Genomic DNA, 17,782 nt, shown 5'->3' with positions numbered 1-17,782 from the left:
CATGTATGGATGTGAGAGTTGGACTGTGAAGAAAGCTGAGTGCCGAAGAACTGATGCTTTTGAACTGTGGTGTTGGAGAAAACTCTTGAGGGTCCCTTGGACTGCAAGGAGATCCAATCAGTCCATCCTAAAGGAAAGCAGTCCTGAATATTCATTGGAAGGACTGATGTTGAAGCTGAAACTCCAGTACTTTGGCCACCTGATGCAAAGAACTAACTCATTTGAAAAGACCCTGATGCTGGGAAAGATTGAGGGTGGGAGGAGAAGGGGACGACAGAGGATGAAGTGGTTGGATGGCATCACTGACTCAGTGGACATGGGTTTGCGTAAACTTTGGGAGTTGGTGATGGACAGGGAGGCCTGGCGTGCTGCAGTCCATGGGGTCGCAAAGAGTCAGACACACCTGAGCAACTGAACTGAACTGAACTGAACGAAAAATAAATAAAATTTTTAAAAGATATTTCATTATTATTTAATTATTTAAAAATTTTAGTCCCCTTCCACTTCCCTGACCCCATGGACTCGCCAGAATACTGGAGTGTGTAGCCTTTCCCTTCTCCAGGGGATTTTCCCAACCCAGGAATTGAATCCAGGTCTCCGGCATTGCAAGAGATTCTTTACCAGCTGAGTCACAAAGGAAGCCCTCTTTCTTTTAGAACATACTTATCAATTATGTGTGATTTTTAGAATGGTCTAATTTTTATCAAAGAGTAAATATCGGACCACGGTGACCTATCAGATAGAACTTAGGAGCTTTCGTTGAGAACTCTCTATGCTGCCCAAGTCATAGTCCTATCCTTGATACCAGTCTTATCGGGCATTGGGGGCTTGGGAAACCATCAGGACACGGTTCCAGCCTTCACGCTGCTCCATTCTGGGCAGAGGACAGATGGAGAGACAATCTAGGTTGTTAGAGGGACAGCCAAAGGAAATAAAAGCAGTGATGTCCAGCCTCTTGCAGAAGGTGGTTTCTGAGCAGAGACTTGAAGCCTGAACTCCGTATGATGGATGAAGCCCTGCATTTGGGGTCATGCTCAGACTCTAGACACGGCACAGCCTTTTCTTTTGTGAATCCAGCAGTCACTGAAGGACTGTCCATCCCTGTGTTGGGAAGGCACTTGGGTATAAGTCCTAATGCCACTGCCCTGATGAAAAGATTGGCCTGGTAAAAGACAATGCAAGTGGTTGCTTCATTCATTCATTCAAGAAGCATTTATTGAGTGTCTGTTCCGTGTCGGGTGCTAGTCTAGATATTTGGGAGGCATCATCAGTGTACAGAAAGACTAAGACCCCTTGGCCTCGAGGGCCCTTCATTTTCATAGGGGAAATCCAACTGTGAGCAATGAATGTGGTAAATAAGGAAATTACATAGAAAGCTAGAAGGTGACGGGGCGATGGAACAATGAACAAGGGTGAGCAGGACAGGGGGAGTCGGGCGTGCTGGGCTTTGGAGCCCACCGAGATCGGAGGCTGGTGTCTGAGCCAGTTTGTTATGAAAACCTCTCTGAGCAAAGAGGGTCTGGATGAACTGATGATTGCAGGAATGTGGGCTTTTCCAACCTCCGTATGGACCGCTTGGTGATGTCCATCCAAATTACAGATGCACCCACAGTTGGATGCAGCAATTATTCAGACTAATCCTACAGATAGACTCACACCCCTGCAAAATGACGGATATACAAAAATATTCACCAGAGCAATGTGGAATAGCACAAACCTGGAAACAACTCAATTGCCCATTTGCTCAAGTAGTTCAATATATATGTTATAGCCATGCTAGGGCATACCAGAAGACAAAATTATGATCTGAGAGAAAATACTTTCCAGGATGTGTTGCTAGGAGAAATATAAGGTGTGAAATGGTGTGTATAGAACATTGTCATTTATAGAAAAGAAGTGACTCTAATGTATTTCAGGGACTCTCTCTGAAAGGATATGGAAAGCTGGTAGATGCAGTGATTATCTCTGGAGAGGGGCAGTGGATGCCTGGGAGGTGGGGGCAGGCGACTTTTCATTCTGTTGCTCTTTGTGTACTTTGGGAATTTTAAATCATGTGAATATAACCTAATAAAAAATTCTTTTCAATTACAATAAAATGGACAGCTGGTGTTGGTACTCCACCCAGATCTCTTTGTTGTCCAGCACAGCTGGACAATATTGTCCCCCATCTGCTGTGAAAGTATTAGTTGCTCAGTTGTGTCTGACTCTTTGTGACCCCATGGACTGTAGCCCACCAGGCTCCTCTGCCCATGGAATTCTCCAGACAGGAATACTGGAGTGGGTTGCCTTTCCCTTCTCCAAGGGATCTTCCCGACCCAGGGTTTGAACCTCGCTCTCCTGCATTGCAGACAGATTCTTTACCGTCTGAGCCACCAGGGATGAGTACAGGCTGAAAATGGCTCACAGCTGGCACAGTTCCCTGGAAAAATGTCCTTGGCCAAATGGGGGCCACCCTTCTCAGGTGATGACTCCCTTCTGCCCCTTAAGCCGCCACCAATGACTGACATATATGGGTTACAGAAGCCCCACCCCTGGTTTCATGCAGGAACAACTCTGCGGTACCAGCCATGCCCTGGAGCAAGCTTGTGGTGGGATAAGCCTACAGCAAGCCTCCCACTGGGGCTCCCTCCTTGCTTAGCTCCTTCCCGTACCCTATCCTGATCCCTCCCTCCCTTACAGGTTATTGCTAAAGCACACTTCTCAAAGATCACATGCCTTTGAATCCTTGTCTCAAGCTCTGTAGAGAACCCGATCCCAGAGGCTTGTCTCAAGTGAAGGGAGCTGGAATGGAGCCAAGCGCTTTGCACTTTCCGGGGCAGCGTCCCCTGGAGAGAGGTTTACTGTTGTCAGCCCCTTTTGACAGACGAGGCACCTCTGGAGTGCAGTCTCCAGCGCAAGATCACACACCTTGAGAAAGGGGAGCCAGCTACTCCAGAGCCCCTGCTTCTCCAGCTACACCTGCTCCCTCTTGCAGACGAATTTTCCCAAATCCAGCCTTGGCAGCGTCTCAAAACACAGGGTTGTAGTTCCTGTACCTGGTTTCTACCACAGTCCTCACTGCCCGTGGTCAGGGACGGCATGGGAGGCAAGGGTAAGGGGACAGAGCCCTTTGGGATGGTCATTCCTGGAGGATGGGACGGGGGCAGGCTGTCCTGATCCCAGGGCTCTGGAGATCTTGGCCTCCCTCCAGCATGTGGAATTCCAGCTCTAGCTGAAAGCCTGATGTCATTTTGGCCAGGAGAAATATTTGCATACTTCCAGAGACGGGGAGCTCAGTACCTGACAAAGCCATCTGTCACATCTATGGACAAGGTGTAAAGGGCAGAAGGGTATTCCTCTCTGTATCCTGAGTGTGATGAACCCAAACTATGGAGGTCATGAAATAAGGACACTTCCTTCTCCCCTAGAGGGAGCTCTGCTGAAATGGAGACTGGGCATCTTGGGTTCAATCTTTGCTTCTCTGGGGTCCAGCCTTTTCCCCTCAGCACTATAGTCCCCTGACCTCCTCGGGCTTCTCCTGGGCCCTTCCGGAGAACATTTTCATCAGAGCTGCCTCTCTGTTTCTCTGTTCCAGTTTGATGGTGAGAGTGCCTACGTGGGGATGAGTGACGGAAACCCAGAGCTCCTATCAACCAGCCAGGTGGGTGCCCAGCCTCCCTTGGGCTGCTGGAGCTGAGCTGCTCCCAGGGCGGGGTGGCAGGGGTGCAGAGCTGGAGGCATAGCCCACTACTGTCCTCTCTCAGAATGATCAAGAATATCAATTGATTGTTAACATCCAATTGTTGTAGATGTTATATAACATCTAATTGTTAGGGACTTCCCTCGTGGTCCAGTGGTTAAGACTCTGTACTTCCAATGCAGGGGGCATGGGTTCAGTCCCCAGTTGAAGAGCTAAGATCCCAGATGCCTTGCATGCAGCAAAAAATTTAAAAAACAAAAAACATGTAATTGTTAAGAGGCCTGTCTAAATCATAGATGTCATTGTTCTTGTACTGGTGACTTTCCAAATTAGACTATAATTCTTTAACAGGAAAAAAAAAAGCCTTTATAAGCTTTTTTGAACCAAGTCTATAAACTTCTGATTTTTTTTAGAAAGTAATGTCGATTGAGTTTTCCTTCAAATGGACAAACTGGGACTATAGTGTTTCCTGTAAATCAACTACCTGTCTACTCTTGGCATCATTGAAAACTTGATAAAACTCGAAACATATTGTCTACACTCTCCACGCACAGAGGGGAGATTTTCAGCACCAACGAATACACATGTCACATGCCCCTGGTGGCCCTGCCTCTTACTGCCACACAGCAGCCATGGGGACAGGTGCTGGTGTGGAGGCACTCACACCCATGCATCAGCTTTCAGGGTTCTTCTGTCTACCTGGCGTCGTCTCATGCTCTGGGGAGGGTTGTGGACATGGAGGAAAGGGAAGAGAGTGGAGGCTTCCTGGGCAGCTTTTCTTGGTGGGGATGGGAGCTGAGTCATCCCAGGGAAGACCAGCCCTAGGCCCAGTCCAGCCCGCTGTGAGTCCCAGACACCAGTTGGACAGATTGTCCACTGTCAGCCTGGTCTCTCTCAGCCAGGAGCATCCTCAGTCTAGACTCAGATGCCACAGAGGGTCCTCACTGCAGTCTGGGACCCCAAGGAGGGTCCTGCAAAGATCCTGGAAGATGCTTCCCAGTGGTGCCTCCAGGGTGGCAGCAGCTCGGGCTGCTGGATGGAGGATGAAGGGGTTTCGTAGCCGTTGACAAACGTGAGGGATCTGGGAGACAAGCCTGCCCCTAGAGCTGCTGTGCCCTCTCTGGCTGTGTAATCATGGCAGTCATGGCAGTTGGGTGGCTGGGGTCACATTTTCCAGCCGGAGAAACAGAAGCCTATTAATTCACAAATACTTATGTGCTGTGCTACGTGAGAGGTCCTAGTGGGGACACAGATGAGAAAGACATGGGCTTGTGGCTCTTGGGGAACACTACTGACAAGGAAAGAGACTATGTCTCAGTGTGGCGTGGAAACTCTGTTACAGGGCGCTGGAGCCCACACCCACCCTGACCCCCACCCCACCCCACCCCCGCCATTGCAGCAGGGCGCTGGTGGGCCCACATGCCATCCCCTTCTCTGGTCTGTGACCATGTGAGCACCAGAGGGGCTGCTGAAAAGCTGCCTTTATATTGCACTGACAAGCTGCAAGAACTGGTGGGTAAGACTCCAGTCCTGGAAATGCCCATTTTGGAAGAAATCACAGAAGTCATTTAATTGTCCATAATTGGAAATGTGGTTAGTTCAAAAGCCAGAGCTTACTCCTGAACCTCTTATCTGAGTCCTTTCACAGTGTTTTGATTTGTCGTTGCTCAGTCGTGTCGGACTCTTTGCGACCCCATGGACTGCAGCACACCAGGCTTTCCTGTCCTTCACCATTTCTTGGAGCTTACTCAAACTCCTGTCCGTTGAGTTGGTGATGCCATCCAACCATCTCATCCTCTGTGGTCCCCTTCTCCTCCTGCCTTCAATTTTTCCTGGCATCAGGGTCTTTTGCAGTGAGTCAGTTCTTCACATCAGGTGGCCAAAGTACTGGAGCTTCAGCTTTGGATTGCGTTTTGTTAACATCCTGACTCAGAACTGTGCTATGCTGGAGTCTGCTCTGGCTCCGTCCCTAATGGAGAGGGTTGGTACTGCACTTTCACCGAGAAGGGCAAGTGAGACTCAGGAGCTCTGTGTCTGCTCTAGGCTTGGGCAGAGGGGCACAGTCCCTCAAAGGGGAACTGCAGGACAAATAAACGTGGTTATTTCAACTGGCTTTCACGACAGCTTTGAGAAGTGTCATGAAAAAGTAAGATGTTACCATTAACCCCATTTCATAGATCAGGCAACTGAGGCTCTAGGATGTTGACTGACTCAGCCAGGGAGCGGTAGAGATGGAATTTGAATCTGCACGGCTAGAACTCAAAGCTCCGAGTCCCTTACTGTGTTTATGGAGAGCTCCGTTCCCACCTCAAGGCTATTTTCAACTTGCTTCAGCCTAAATGTCACTTACTTACAGAGCTCTTTGTGAGCCCCAAATCCAAGTAGGTCCCTTCTCCATTATTCTTTCTCATGGTACCTCCTCCTTTTAGTTCACAGCGTTTGTCACTGTGGTTTTTGCTTATTTGCATAATGACTTGGTTAACATCTGATTTCCACCCTAGACTGTGACCTCCCTGAGGGAAGGATCTGGTCTCTCTTATTCTTTGTTGTGCCTTCCTACTGGGCCATACTGCCTGGCACAAAGGAGGCATTCAGGAAACACTTATGTAATGAATGCATTCCTTAACAGTGGAACAATGTGGCTGGATTCCCTAAGGGTCCTTCCTGGTCTCATGCACTGTTGCTCAGAGAGTCTCCCTAACTTAGAACTTTATAAAGGAGATAACAGGATTCCCAGAGTCCATATGGTGGTGTGAGCCAACCTTGAGACGAGCAGACTTAGCAATTACAGTCTAGACTTCTTAAAGTGTACCAGTTAGCTTAACTTGCACACCCCACCCCCCAAATTTAGTGGCTTAAAACAACAAATATTCATCTAATTCATGATTCCATGGCTTGGAAGTTTGGTTGAGTTCAGCTGGGTGGCTCTTCTGGTCATGGCTAGGATCATTTAAGTGCAAGAGTCAGCAGCCAGGTAGGCTCTTAGCTAATTGTTATGGGGGACTCCCTTCTACTTCAGATGGTCTCTCCTGTTGCAGCAGGCTAGACCAAATTTGTTTACATGGTGGGAGAAGGGTTCCCCAAGCAGCAAGAGCCATAGCTGCGTGACCTCTTGAAGTCTGGCATATGACTACTTCTAGCACATGCTGTTGATCAAAGCAAGTCACAGGGTCAGTCTAGAGTCAAGGAATGAGGAAATAGACTCTGTTGATGGGAACCACTGCAAAGTAATATGGTCTTTTAACAAACTATCACATGTGGGAAACATGTCAGATGTAGTACATGCTAATTTTACTTAAAAATAAAAATAAGACCTGCAGCTCCAGTGGTTTGGTAGGGTTCCACTGACCTCTAGTTCTTTTTGTTTTTTGAAGTATAGTTTATTTACATTGCTGTGTTAGTTTCAGGTGTATAGAAAAGTGATTTGGTTATTTTGTGCATACATATACATATATATATGTACATATATTCTTTTTCAGATTCTTTTCCATGGTAAGTTATTACTAGCTATTGAATATAGTTCCCTGTATTATCCAGTAGGTCCTGTTGTTTATCTGTTTTATATATAGCAGTGTGTATCTGCTAATCCCAACCTCCTAGTTTATCCCTCATTCCTTTTCCCCTTTGGTAACCTTAAATGTGTTTTCTGTGTCTGTGAGTCTGTTTCTGTTTTATGAATAAGTTCACTTGTGTCATTTTTTTTAGATTCCACGTGTAAGTGATGTCATAAGTTATTTGTCTTTGTCTGGCTTACTTCACTGCAGAGTGTTATTCTCTAGGTCCATCCATGACTCTGCAAGTGGCAATATTTCATTCTTTTTATCGCTGCATAATATTCATTTTATATATATATATGTATATATATAGACACATATATATACACACCATATCTTTATCTATTCATCTGTTGAATAGATGAAGGACATCTATTGAATAGGACAAGGCCTCTAGTTCTTAATGGCAAAAGTTCTGTGTCTTTCCTTCCAGTCTTTTCCTTGGAATGCTTGCTTGAACCCACACATGCACATTTGTACCTGAGAACCAGTCGTGGTGCGTGGTCTTATCAACTGTAGGAATTGTATTGTCCCAGTTATCAAGGCATGGACATAAACATGTGGGCAAACAAAGGCCTCATAGCTAATAGAGGATTCAGAGGATAAACACTTGAAATGGCATGAAATGCATTTATAAATATGTTATAATAATTGTATTTATATGTATAAAATAAATTTTATTTACATTGTATTATTATAAATACAACTGTATTTTGTAAATACAGTTAAATACAAGTGTCATCTATTTACCAAGTGTTTATTGGGCAATTATTATGTGCAAAAGCTCTAGGTGTAAGCAGGAAGCTATTTCTAGATGTTTCCTTCCAGAAAGTCCAATTTCATCATGTTAAAAACCTTGCTCTTTAAGGTAACCTTCTGCTGAAACATGGTATTCCTTATCTCTGTACCTGAGACAGAGGTTCCTACAGGATGTATATTAGCCAACTGTGTCCCCTCGTAAAACCTTTCAAACTGGTTCTCATAGGCTTGAAGTTTCTTTTGTAAATCTATGCTTCATTGTTTGCTTTTTTGCAAGTCTACAAAATTCCTGCATAGCAGCTTTAGTTTCCATATATTATCCCTTTTCCTCCCTCCCTTGAGGACCTTGAGTTTCTTTGCTACCAGACTTTCCTGGGTGGTCTGAGCCTGAGATACAGTAGTCAGACATAATTTCTGGCCCATCAGTAGCTTCTGGGGGTGGTGGGCCTGGTAGAGATCAGCTCTTCCCCATCCTGAGAGGATACCCCATTGAAGAGTTACAGGGATTGATTGTTCCTGATCAAGTGACCCGGAAAGAGTTTCCCTCTTCCTGGGATGAGAGTGAGGAGGAAAAGAACTGGGCTTGGATCTTAGCAGACCTGGATTCAGATTTCCATATACCAGATTTCCTGATTACCAAAAATTCCAAATTTCCCATATACCAGCCAAATGCCCTTATTAATTTATGTCAGCTTTCTGTCCAGTGGGAGAAATAATGCCTGCCTCCTAAGGCAGCAATTCCCATCAGTTTGGGCACCAGTTTCCCGAAAGACAATTTTTTCACGGATAGTGTGGTGGTGGTGGTGTTGGGGGCAGTGGGTTTGAGATAATTCATGAACATTACATTTGTTGTGCACTTTATTCTTATTATGATTACATCAACTCCACCTCAGATCATCAGGTTGGGGACCTCTGTCCTCAGATGTTTTGAGAACTAAATGAGGTGTGTGATGTGGATTCTATTGGTACATCCCCCGCGGATTCCCTTCGCCCGCCCAAAACATCCATTGCCTAGGTGTTGTGAGTGTTGGCTTTTACCTGTTCACAGCTGCCTCTTCCCTAGACAATTCTCTGCTAAACATGAATCAGGAAGGGGAGTGGGAGATGTTCTAGAAGGCCATGCCCCTTGTCCCTGGAGGGAATCAACAGGGCCACTCCCCATGGAGTTCTAGCCAGCTCAGCTCCATTATCTCTGCCCTGTCCTGCTTCCCTCCCTCCCCTTCGCTAGAGTCACTTCTCAGTAAGTCGCTCTCATGGGAATCCCCATCTCAGTTCCACTTCAAGAGAACCTAACCTAAGAGAGTATGTAAAGTACCAGTGTTCAAAAAAAAACTAGCTGTGTCTTCTTTTTATTGTTTTTATTACCGTAAATAATGCTTTGGTCACAGGGGGTGAACCTCTGGTCACTTCTTGTGCTCATTTACGGCTCTGTGCCTCTGTGTGCAGCGTTTCCTCCGATGGGAATCCCCTGGCCACTCTTACCCAGCAAATACCTGTTTGTTCTCTCAGGGCCATTGCAAATGTCACCTCCTCATTACAGCCTCCCTGGCTGTAGGTCGAGTTTTCCAGTCTTGTGCCTGTAAAGACCACTTTTTAATTGAAGTATAGTCGATTTATAATGTTGTGTTACTTTTCAGTGTACAGCAAAGTGGTTCAGCTATATATGTACCTATATGTTTTTTCATATTCTTTTCCATTATGGTTTATTATTGCCTATTGAATATAGTTCCCCGTGCTGTACAGTATGTCCTGGTTGTTTATTTTATATATACTAGTTTGTATCTGCTAATCCCAGACTCCCAATTTATCCCTCCATCACGCCCATTCCACTTTGGTAACCGTGTCTGTGAGTCTGTTTCTGTTTTGTAAGAAAGTTCATTTTTATCATATTTTAGATTCCACATTCGTGAAGATAGCATACGGTATTTGTCTTTAATCTCTAGGTCCATCCGTGTTAGTGCAAATGGCATTATTTCATTCTTTTTTATGGCTGAGTGCATATACGCCACATCTTCTTTATCCGTTCATCTGTCGATGGACATGTAGGTTGCTTCTTGGCTATTGTGAATAGTGGTGCTGTGAACATTGGGGTGCATGTATCTTTTCAAATTAGAGTTTTCTCCGAATGTATACCCAGGAGTGGGATTGCTGGACCATATGGCAATTCTATTTTAGTTTTTTTTAAGGAAACTCCATACTGTTTTCTGTAGCAGCTGTGCCAATTTACATTCCTACCAACAGTATAAGAGCGTTCCTTTTTTCTCCACACCCTCCCCAGCACTTATTATTTGTAGATGTTTTGATGATAGCCATTCTGACCAGTGTGAGGTGATACCTCACTGTGGTTTCGATTTGTATTTCTCTAATAGAGATACTGAGCCTCTTTTTTCATGTGCATATTGGCTATCTATAAATAGCAGTTCTGCTAAATATTTCAGACTTTGTTTTAAGAATGATTGAAAGAGCTTGTGTATATGTTTGTATGTATGTGTTAGAGAGAGAGAAAACTGGCACATGACTACTTCCAGCATATTTTAATAGTCAAAGCAAGTTACTAGACTTTGTTAGTGAGAGATGGAGATAGACTGAGATTGAGTGATGTGATCAGATTTGCAGAGGGCTTAAAAATTCTCGATGGCAAGATTGGATACAGGAATACCAAATGGGAGGGTGTGATAATAGTCGAAGTGAAGGATGATGTATTGTTCTAAACTGTGTAGAGGCAGAGGCGATGGGAAGAAGTAGATGGATCTGAAATGTGTTTTGGAAATAAAGTCGGTGGGTCTTGATGATGAATGCAGAGGGAGAGAGAGATAGAGGAGTAAAGGATGACTCTTAGGCATCTGTGATGAGTCTGTTTTCCGGCACAATGGCACAGTTTTCTAAGTTGGAAATTGTCTGGGGAAATGCAGGTTTGATAAGGCCAGAATTGGATGTGTTACATTGGAGATGTCTATCCAAGTAAAGATGTCCAAGTAGGTAGATGATTATACAAGTCTGAAGCTCATGGTGGAAATGATTTTGAAAGTCCTTAGCCCATGGTATTAAAACCTTGAGAGGATGAAATTTACAGAGGCAGAGGGAGTGAGAAGACCAGAGGGCAAATGATTCTTGAAGTGTTGAAGTCTAACATTTGAAAGCAAAATAGAGGAGAAGACAACCATGAGATAGGTTGAAAATCAGTGGCTGGAGAAGTAGGGACCGTGGAGTCTTAGAAGCCAAGGGCAGGGTTCCAGGAAGGAAGGAGGAGATCTGGGGAAAGATGCTGTTGGGCCCAGCCACTTCCCTATCAAAGGATAAACTTTAAATAAATTAAAGTTGTAAATGTATTCAAGAAAACCATAATGGCACTAGAAAAAAAGTCTTTACAGTACACATTACAACTTTGGAGTAGGAAAGGTGTTTCCATGACTCAGCCTTAAAAGAAAAGGCATAAAAAGTTGACCATAAATTAAAATGAAGCACAATTTTGGCATGGCCAAAACACCATGAGTCAAGTCAAAGACAAACAAAAAGCTGGGCCAGAATGTTTTCAACTTATGATATACTGAAAGGACTGATTTCCCTTCATATATAAAGAGTTCCTAGAAATCAATTCAAAACCCAATGAGCAATAGGTTACAGACAAATAAATATAAATGGATATTAAATATACGGAAAATGCTAAAAATAGTTCATGAGAGAAACAAAACTAACATTTTCATCTATTAGATTGGCAAAAATCCAGAGACTTGATAACAAACTCTGCTGGAGTCGATGGAGGGAAAGAGGCACTTTTATACATCACTGAAAGGAGAGTAAATTGGTATAATCCTTAAGGAAGACAAATTGGCAGCATCTATCAAAATTAAAAGTGCATCAACCTTTAGCCTAGTAATTCACTTTTTGGAAATATATCCTACAGATATATCTGCATACATGAGAAATGATGTATTCAAACTTATTCATTTTTGTACTCTTTATAATGGCAAAAAATTGGGAAAAAAATCAAAAGTGCAATAATATGGGACTAGTTGCAGAAATTATGTACATCTAGCAAATGGAGTGCTGTGTGGTTATAGAGACAGAATGAGGAAACAGGAGTGACAGAATTCTTTAGACACATTACTTACTGAAAAAAAGCAATGAACAGTAAGTATATTACCATTTATGCCAAAAGTATAGTAAGAATGTAAGTTTCTGTGTGTTTGTATAACTCTGGAAAGATATATAAAAGTGAAAGTGTTAATCACTCAGTCGTGTTTGACTCTTTGCAACCCCATGGACTGTAGCTCAGCAGGCTCCTCTGTCCATAGAATTCTCCAGGCAAGAGTGGGTAGTCATTCTCTTCTCCAGGGGATCTTCCCAACACAGGAATTGAACCTGAGTTGCCTGCATTGCACGCGATTCTTTACAGTCTGAGCCACCAGGGAAGGATTTATGGAAACTAGTAAAACTGACTTTGTACCTTGTGTGTGTGTGTGTGTGTGTGTTATGGTTATTGAGGAGGTAGACAAGGATAACAAAGAGACTTTTCACTGTACCTTTGTACATTTTGGGGGTTTCCAACCATGATGACTTATTATCACTTCAAAAAGTTAAATAAAATTTAAACAAGAAGCAGCAGAAGGTCCATGCTTCTGAGGGGTTGGTTGGGGAAGGAGTTGAGATTCATTTGATGGTTTTAGCAAAGAGAAAGTCACCCTGGACCTCAGAAGGAGCAGCTCTGATGTGTAGGGGATGTCCTACCCATCCCAGGGTGGATGGAGGAGGGAGTATGAGGTGAGGACATAAATGGTAAGTCTAGACAATGTTGAGAAGTCTAGTGGGGAAGACGAGCAAGGGCCATAGCTGAAATGAGATGAAGGCTCCTTAGAAGGGGTTGTTTTTTAAGACAAGAGAGTCTTTAGAATTAATCTCAATAGAAGGCATCTAGGAGAAAGGGTAATGCTGAGAGCTCAGGACAGGGAGGAGTTAACTGATGGCTTAAGTTTTGGGAGAGGGTGGGAGGCATGGGTACTGTTGCATCACTGCCCAGAGGTGGAAGCTCTGACCTTTTAGCCAGAAGGAGGACTGAGGACCAAAGGAGTGCTACTTTATAGATAGGATGGCTGGGAGCAGAGGGCGTCTGTACCAGTAAGCACCTGTTCTCAGAGAGATTGTGGGTGGGTCACCTGCTGAGAGGGCACTGGAGGTTGGAGAGGGTGGGGAAGGTCTGCGATATTTGTTGTGGGTATGACACCACCCTTATGGCAGAAAGTGAAGAGGAACTAAAGAGCCTCTTGATGAAAGTGAAAGAGGAGAGTGAAAAAGTTGGCCTAAAGCTCAACATTCAGAAAACGAAGATCATGGCATCTGGTCCCATCACTTCATGGCAAATAGATGGGGAAACAGTGGAAACAGTGTCAGACTTTATTTTGGGGGGCTCCAAAATCACTGCAGATGGTGACTGCAGCCATGAAATAAAAAGATGCTTACTCCTTGAAAGGAAAGTTATAACCAACTTAGACAGCATATTCAAAAGCAGAGACATTACTTTGCCAACAAAGGTCCATCTAGTCAAAGCTATGGTTTTTCCAGTAGTCATGTATGGATGTGAGAGTTGGACTGTGAAGAACGCTGAGCACCAACGAATTGATGCTTTTGAACTGTGGTGTTGGAGAAGACTCTTGAGAGTCCCTTGGCCTGCAAGGAGATCCAACCAGTCCATCCTAAAGGAGATTGGTCCTGGGTGTTAATTGGAAGGACTGATGCTAAAGCTGAAACTCCAATACTTTGGCCCCCTGATGTGAAGAGTTGACTCATTGGAAAAGATCCTGATGCTAGGAGGGATTGGGGGCAGGAGGAGAAGGGGATGACAGAGGATGAGATGGCTGGATGGCATCACCCACTCAATGGACATGAGTTTGAGTAAACTCTGGGAGTTGGTGATGGATAGGGAGGCCTGGTGATGGATAGGGAGGCCTGGCGTGCTGCAATTCATGGAGTTGCAAAGAGTTGGACACGACTGAGCAACTGAACTGAACTGAACTGATGGAAGACTGAGTTCTTGGTTCAGGTGCTGTCGGGGTGGATATTAATAGAGTGAAGCCAGGGCAAGGATTTTCCAAGCAGGTGTACCAGAAGGACATCCAAGCTTCGTTGCCCAAAAGAGGGACTGAAGCGAAGGACTTGGAAGTCCAAGTTTGGAAAGGAGAGAAGAGAGGGCACCCTGGGCTCTGAGAGCCCCTGGGGGAGGAGCTGGACAGTAAGATATCTAAATCACAGAGTGGGACTTGAATGGTGATTTGAAGTTGAGCAGCTGTGGGCGTTGATGGAGGCTCTCCTCTCTGGGGGGAGGGCATTGACAGAGTGAAGCAGGCATTCCTGGGGGTGAGGAGCTGAGGGCCCAGCATCATCAGCATGATGACTGAGCTGGAGGGACTCAAGGTGATGCTGGGGTGTGATGGATAGGAAGCCAGGGCTGAAAGCTGGGAGCATGCTGGGGAAAGGGGACACGCTGGGGAGGCATGAGGCACTGGATGCTGATGGAGCTGAATAGGGTGGGGTGGATTTGTAGGGGAGGTAGACAGAGGTCTGCCTGGGACACTGGGCAAAGAGAAGGATGTCAACCCCATCCTCAGGGATGCCTGGTCTGTTTCTTACCACCTGGATCAAGCATCAACCTCCACTAGGTCGATGGTCTAACCTGGAGGCCAGAAGACAGGTTGCTGGTTAGGGTCAGATCTGCAGTCCCCAGGCACTGCCCCTGTCTTGAAGGTTCAGCCTCCTTCCAGCAGGGGACAGTGTAGGATGCCCAGAAGGGGGAAAGAGCCAGGAGACTCTGAGTTTCAGGTTCAGCTCTGCCCTGTTCCCCTCACCTTGCACTGGTATCTCTCTGAGCCTCAGCTGGCTCATGTGAGTAATGAAGGAAGATGGTCTGTTGGCTTTTTCCAGCCCTTAAATAATGCTGGTGATAGTAATGAACATTTACCAGGCACTTCCTTGGGCTCAGGCTCGGGGGCTCCGTGTTCTCCACGGCTGGTGTTCTTTCGTCTCTCAGATAGGTAAGGTTGCTCTCCCATTTTACAGAGGAAGACACTGCAGCCATAGAGAGTCTTTTTGAAGCAAACAAAAATACTTCCAGAAAATGTACCAGGAGACAGAAGACCTCTTGCCACTATTGAAATCTAAGAGTCTAGGCTTTGTAACTCCGGCCCCTGAGTCTGTCTACAATATAAAGGGCAAAGATGACATGACTTTTATTGCTTTAATTAAAACCTGGGTGAAGAGCTCCTGATTCATATGAAAATGAAATTGTGTTCTGCCTGCTGTGGTGCAGAGAAGGGAACGGCAGCGATTACTGCTAAGATTACAAACAATCAAAGAGAAAAGGCCTTTTGCAAGCATTTCCTATTAAAGCCACAAACATCACACTTTAAAAATAATTATGGTTGTGTTATCGGAACATGATTCATGAATTCTGAATAAATATGAGGGGCCTTAAAGGAAACTGTTTCAAGACTGTAGATTGTGTTCAAATCTGATGAAATTTAATATCACTTCGCAGCTGGAGAAGAAAATGCATGAAAGGGGGAAAAAAAACCACGCAAGCTATGTATACGGAGAGAATTGAGTATATGTCAGGCTGAACTAATGAACAGTCCCTCATGTGTCCTACACATGTGCTCGGAAAAATGGACCAACCTCTCTTGTTTTCTTTGAGAGAAAACTGCTGAGAAAGTTGGTGCTTACACCTCACCAGTCTTAATTATGTACTGCAATAGCTAATCTATCTATCTATCTATCTATCTATATTTGTTTTCAAGTTCTAGCCTCCTGGCTGTTAAAAGTTTAAATAGTTGAGGGCACAGGCGTGGGAGGCATTAGGGCATGGATTCGTGGGCAGAATTTGGGGCTTCCCTGGTGGCTCAGACAGTAAAGAATCTGCCTGCAATGCAGGAGACCCGGATTTGATCCCTGGGTTGGGAAGATCCCCTGGAGAAGGGAATGGCTACCCACACCAATATTTCTTGCCTGGAGAATTCCATGGACAGAGGAGCCTGGTAGGCTACAGTCCATGGAGTCTCGGAGTCAAACACAACCGAGAAATGAACACTTGGTGGGGCAGGGGTTGGGGAGGACCTTGGTCTGCGCTTACTATGCCTCCCCCATAATGCTGATATTTTTTGTACAATGCAGTGAATGTTTACGGCATGTAGTTTTGTTTCCTTCCAACTATTATGAGAGAAATTGAATCCCAGGAAACGTTCACTCTCTCTAAAAGGGATGGAAACAATGAAGATGGTGCAGGAAGTTTATGGGTTGGGGGGAGGGAACAGCATTGCATTGGAAACGTAATTTCAAGGGTTTTATTGAAAACAACACCCCTTGCCCACTCCCAGCCACCTGGAACTCAGCATCTTCTATAGGGCCTGAGTCTTTCCTGGGGAGGATGGGAGAGTCCCTGGTTTCACACACTTGTCTGTTACAGTGGAAGCTCACCCAGGGATTAGCAAGTTGGAGCGGGCCAGAGGTGGGACCTTTCCAGAGTGGTCCTGGGTCCTTGGACCCTGGAGGGGCCGGAGCCTGACTGCGGCCTCTTCAGCCTCTTTCCCTGGGCGCCCTTGGGTGGTTTATGTGCCCTCTCTGAGCCCTGCTTTTTGCATCCGTGAATGGGGGCTGATTGGGTGTCTCAGGGTTATGTCTTTAGATGGGTTGGCCTCTTCCACCCCCTGCCTGAACCCCAGAAGGGACAGTGGTCTTTTCAACTGACCAGAGACTGGCCTCCCCCAGCTGGCTAAAGTCGCCCCCAGGCTGGAGCAGCCCCCGAGATGGAGTCTGGTGACTCTGAATGAGGTTTTAGCCCACCATGGGCAACCATAAAGAGATGCTGTTGGTCAGAGAGTTATAGAAGTAATGACAGGGGAAGACAGACTGAGCTGGGCTCAAGTTCTAGTCTTGACATTTCACGGCTGGGCGACCATAGTAAGTCAACCAGCTATTCTGAGCCTCAATGTTGTCTTTAGAAGTTCTTCAAAGTGATTTGGGGGGAAGTAAATAAGGTGCATTTATACCCAAAGTTCTTATTACAGTCCTCGGTGTGTGGCAGGGGTACAAGAGCATGAGGTGCTATGTCTCACAGATGAAGAAACTGATTTTCAGCAAGGTGAAACAACTTGCCAAAGTCATCCACCCAGGATGTGGTGGGCACAGGAGATAAAAACAGCGTCAGAAGTATCAGCAAAGAGGAGGCCGGTCAGTGATTTTATCTAATGACAGTCAAATTATATGAAGGGTTGAAATTGCTAAGATGATGTTGGAACTACCTTGCTTTTAAAATGTACCAATAAATGCCCCCCCATCACAAAAATAGAAGATGCCCCCTGATAATTGCCAGTCGGCTAAAGTGTGACCCCTCCCCACCCCCACTCCATTTGACCACACTCCAGTCTGGTGCCCCAGGCTGGGTTTGCCCAGCCTCCTCTCATTATTATTAAAAATCTGGTCCAGACAGCCAGTGTCTCTGTCTCTGATATAGTCAAAACCTGAGACTCTGATGGGAAACAAAGGCCTGGGTGTGACATGGTTGCCCTGCCAGACCTGGCATCCCGCATCCTGCAGCCCCTGGGAAAGTGTGGAGTGCCAGGGACTCAGGGAGTCAGGTGAGAGTAAGAGGCAGGTCTGGGACTCCTACCTCTGTTTCGTTCTCCCTGTGTGACCTTGACCAAATTACCTAACCTCTCTTGTCTTAACTTTCTGTTTCTGTAAAGTGGGGGTATTATTACCGGCCTTACTTCCCTGATGACTCAGCAGGTAAAGAATCCGCCTG

At 45.4% G+C, this 17,782-nt stretch overlaps 1 protein-coding gene across 8 annotated transcripts in view; it reads left to right on the top strand.

Moving 5' to 3' along the window:
* TOX2 (TOX high mobility group box family member 2) overlaps window positions 1-17,782 on the top strand; it is a 155,541-nt gene that overhangs the window by 58,195 nt on the left and 79,564 nt on the right. For 6 of the 8 annotated variants that reach the window (XM_086331707.1, XM_086331712.1, XM_086331711.1 and 3 more), the window contains exon 2: window positions 3,575-3,640. The exons of the other annotated variants lie outside the window; for them this stretch is intronic. In XM_086331707.1, the coding sequence (XP_086187833.1) occupies window positions 3,575-3,640 (66 nt within the window). The remainder of the gene's footprint in view (window positions 1-3,574; window positions 3,641-17,782) is intronic. 8 annotated transcript variants of the gene reach the window in all.

Source organism: Bos grunniens, chromosome 13 (assembly GCF_055505025.1).
Source record: "Bos grunniens cultivar Pamir isolate PY7600 chromosome 13, Bosgru_T2T1.0, whole genome shotgun sequence".
In the NCBI taxonomy this organism is placed as follows: Eukaryota; Metazoa; Chordata; class Mammalia; order Artiodactyla; family Bovidae; genus Bos; species Bos grunniens.
The sequence above is the reverse complement of the archived record's forward strand: the minus strand, read 5'-3'. Positions and strand labels throughout refer to the sequence as shown.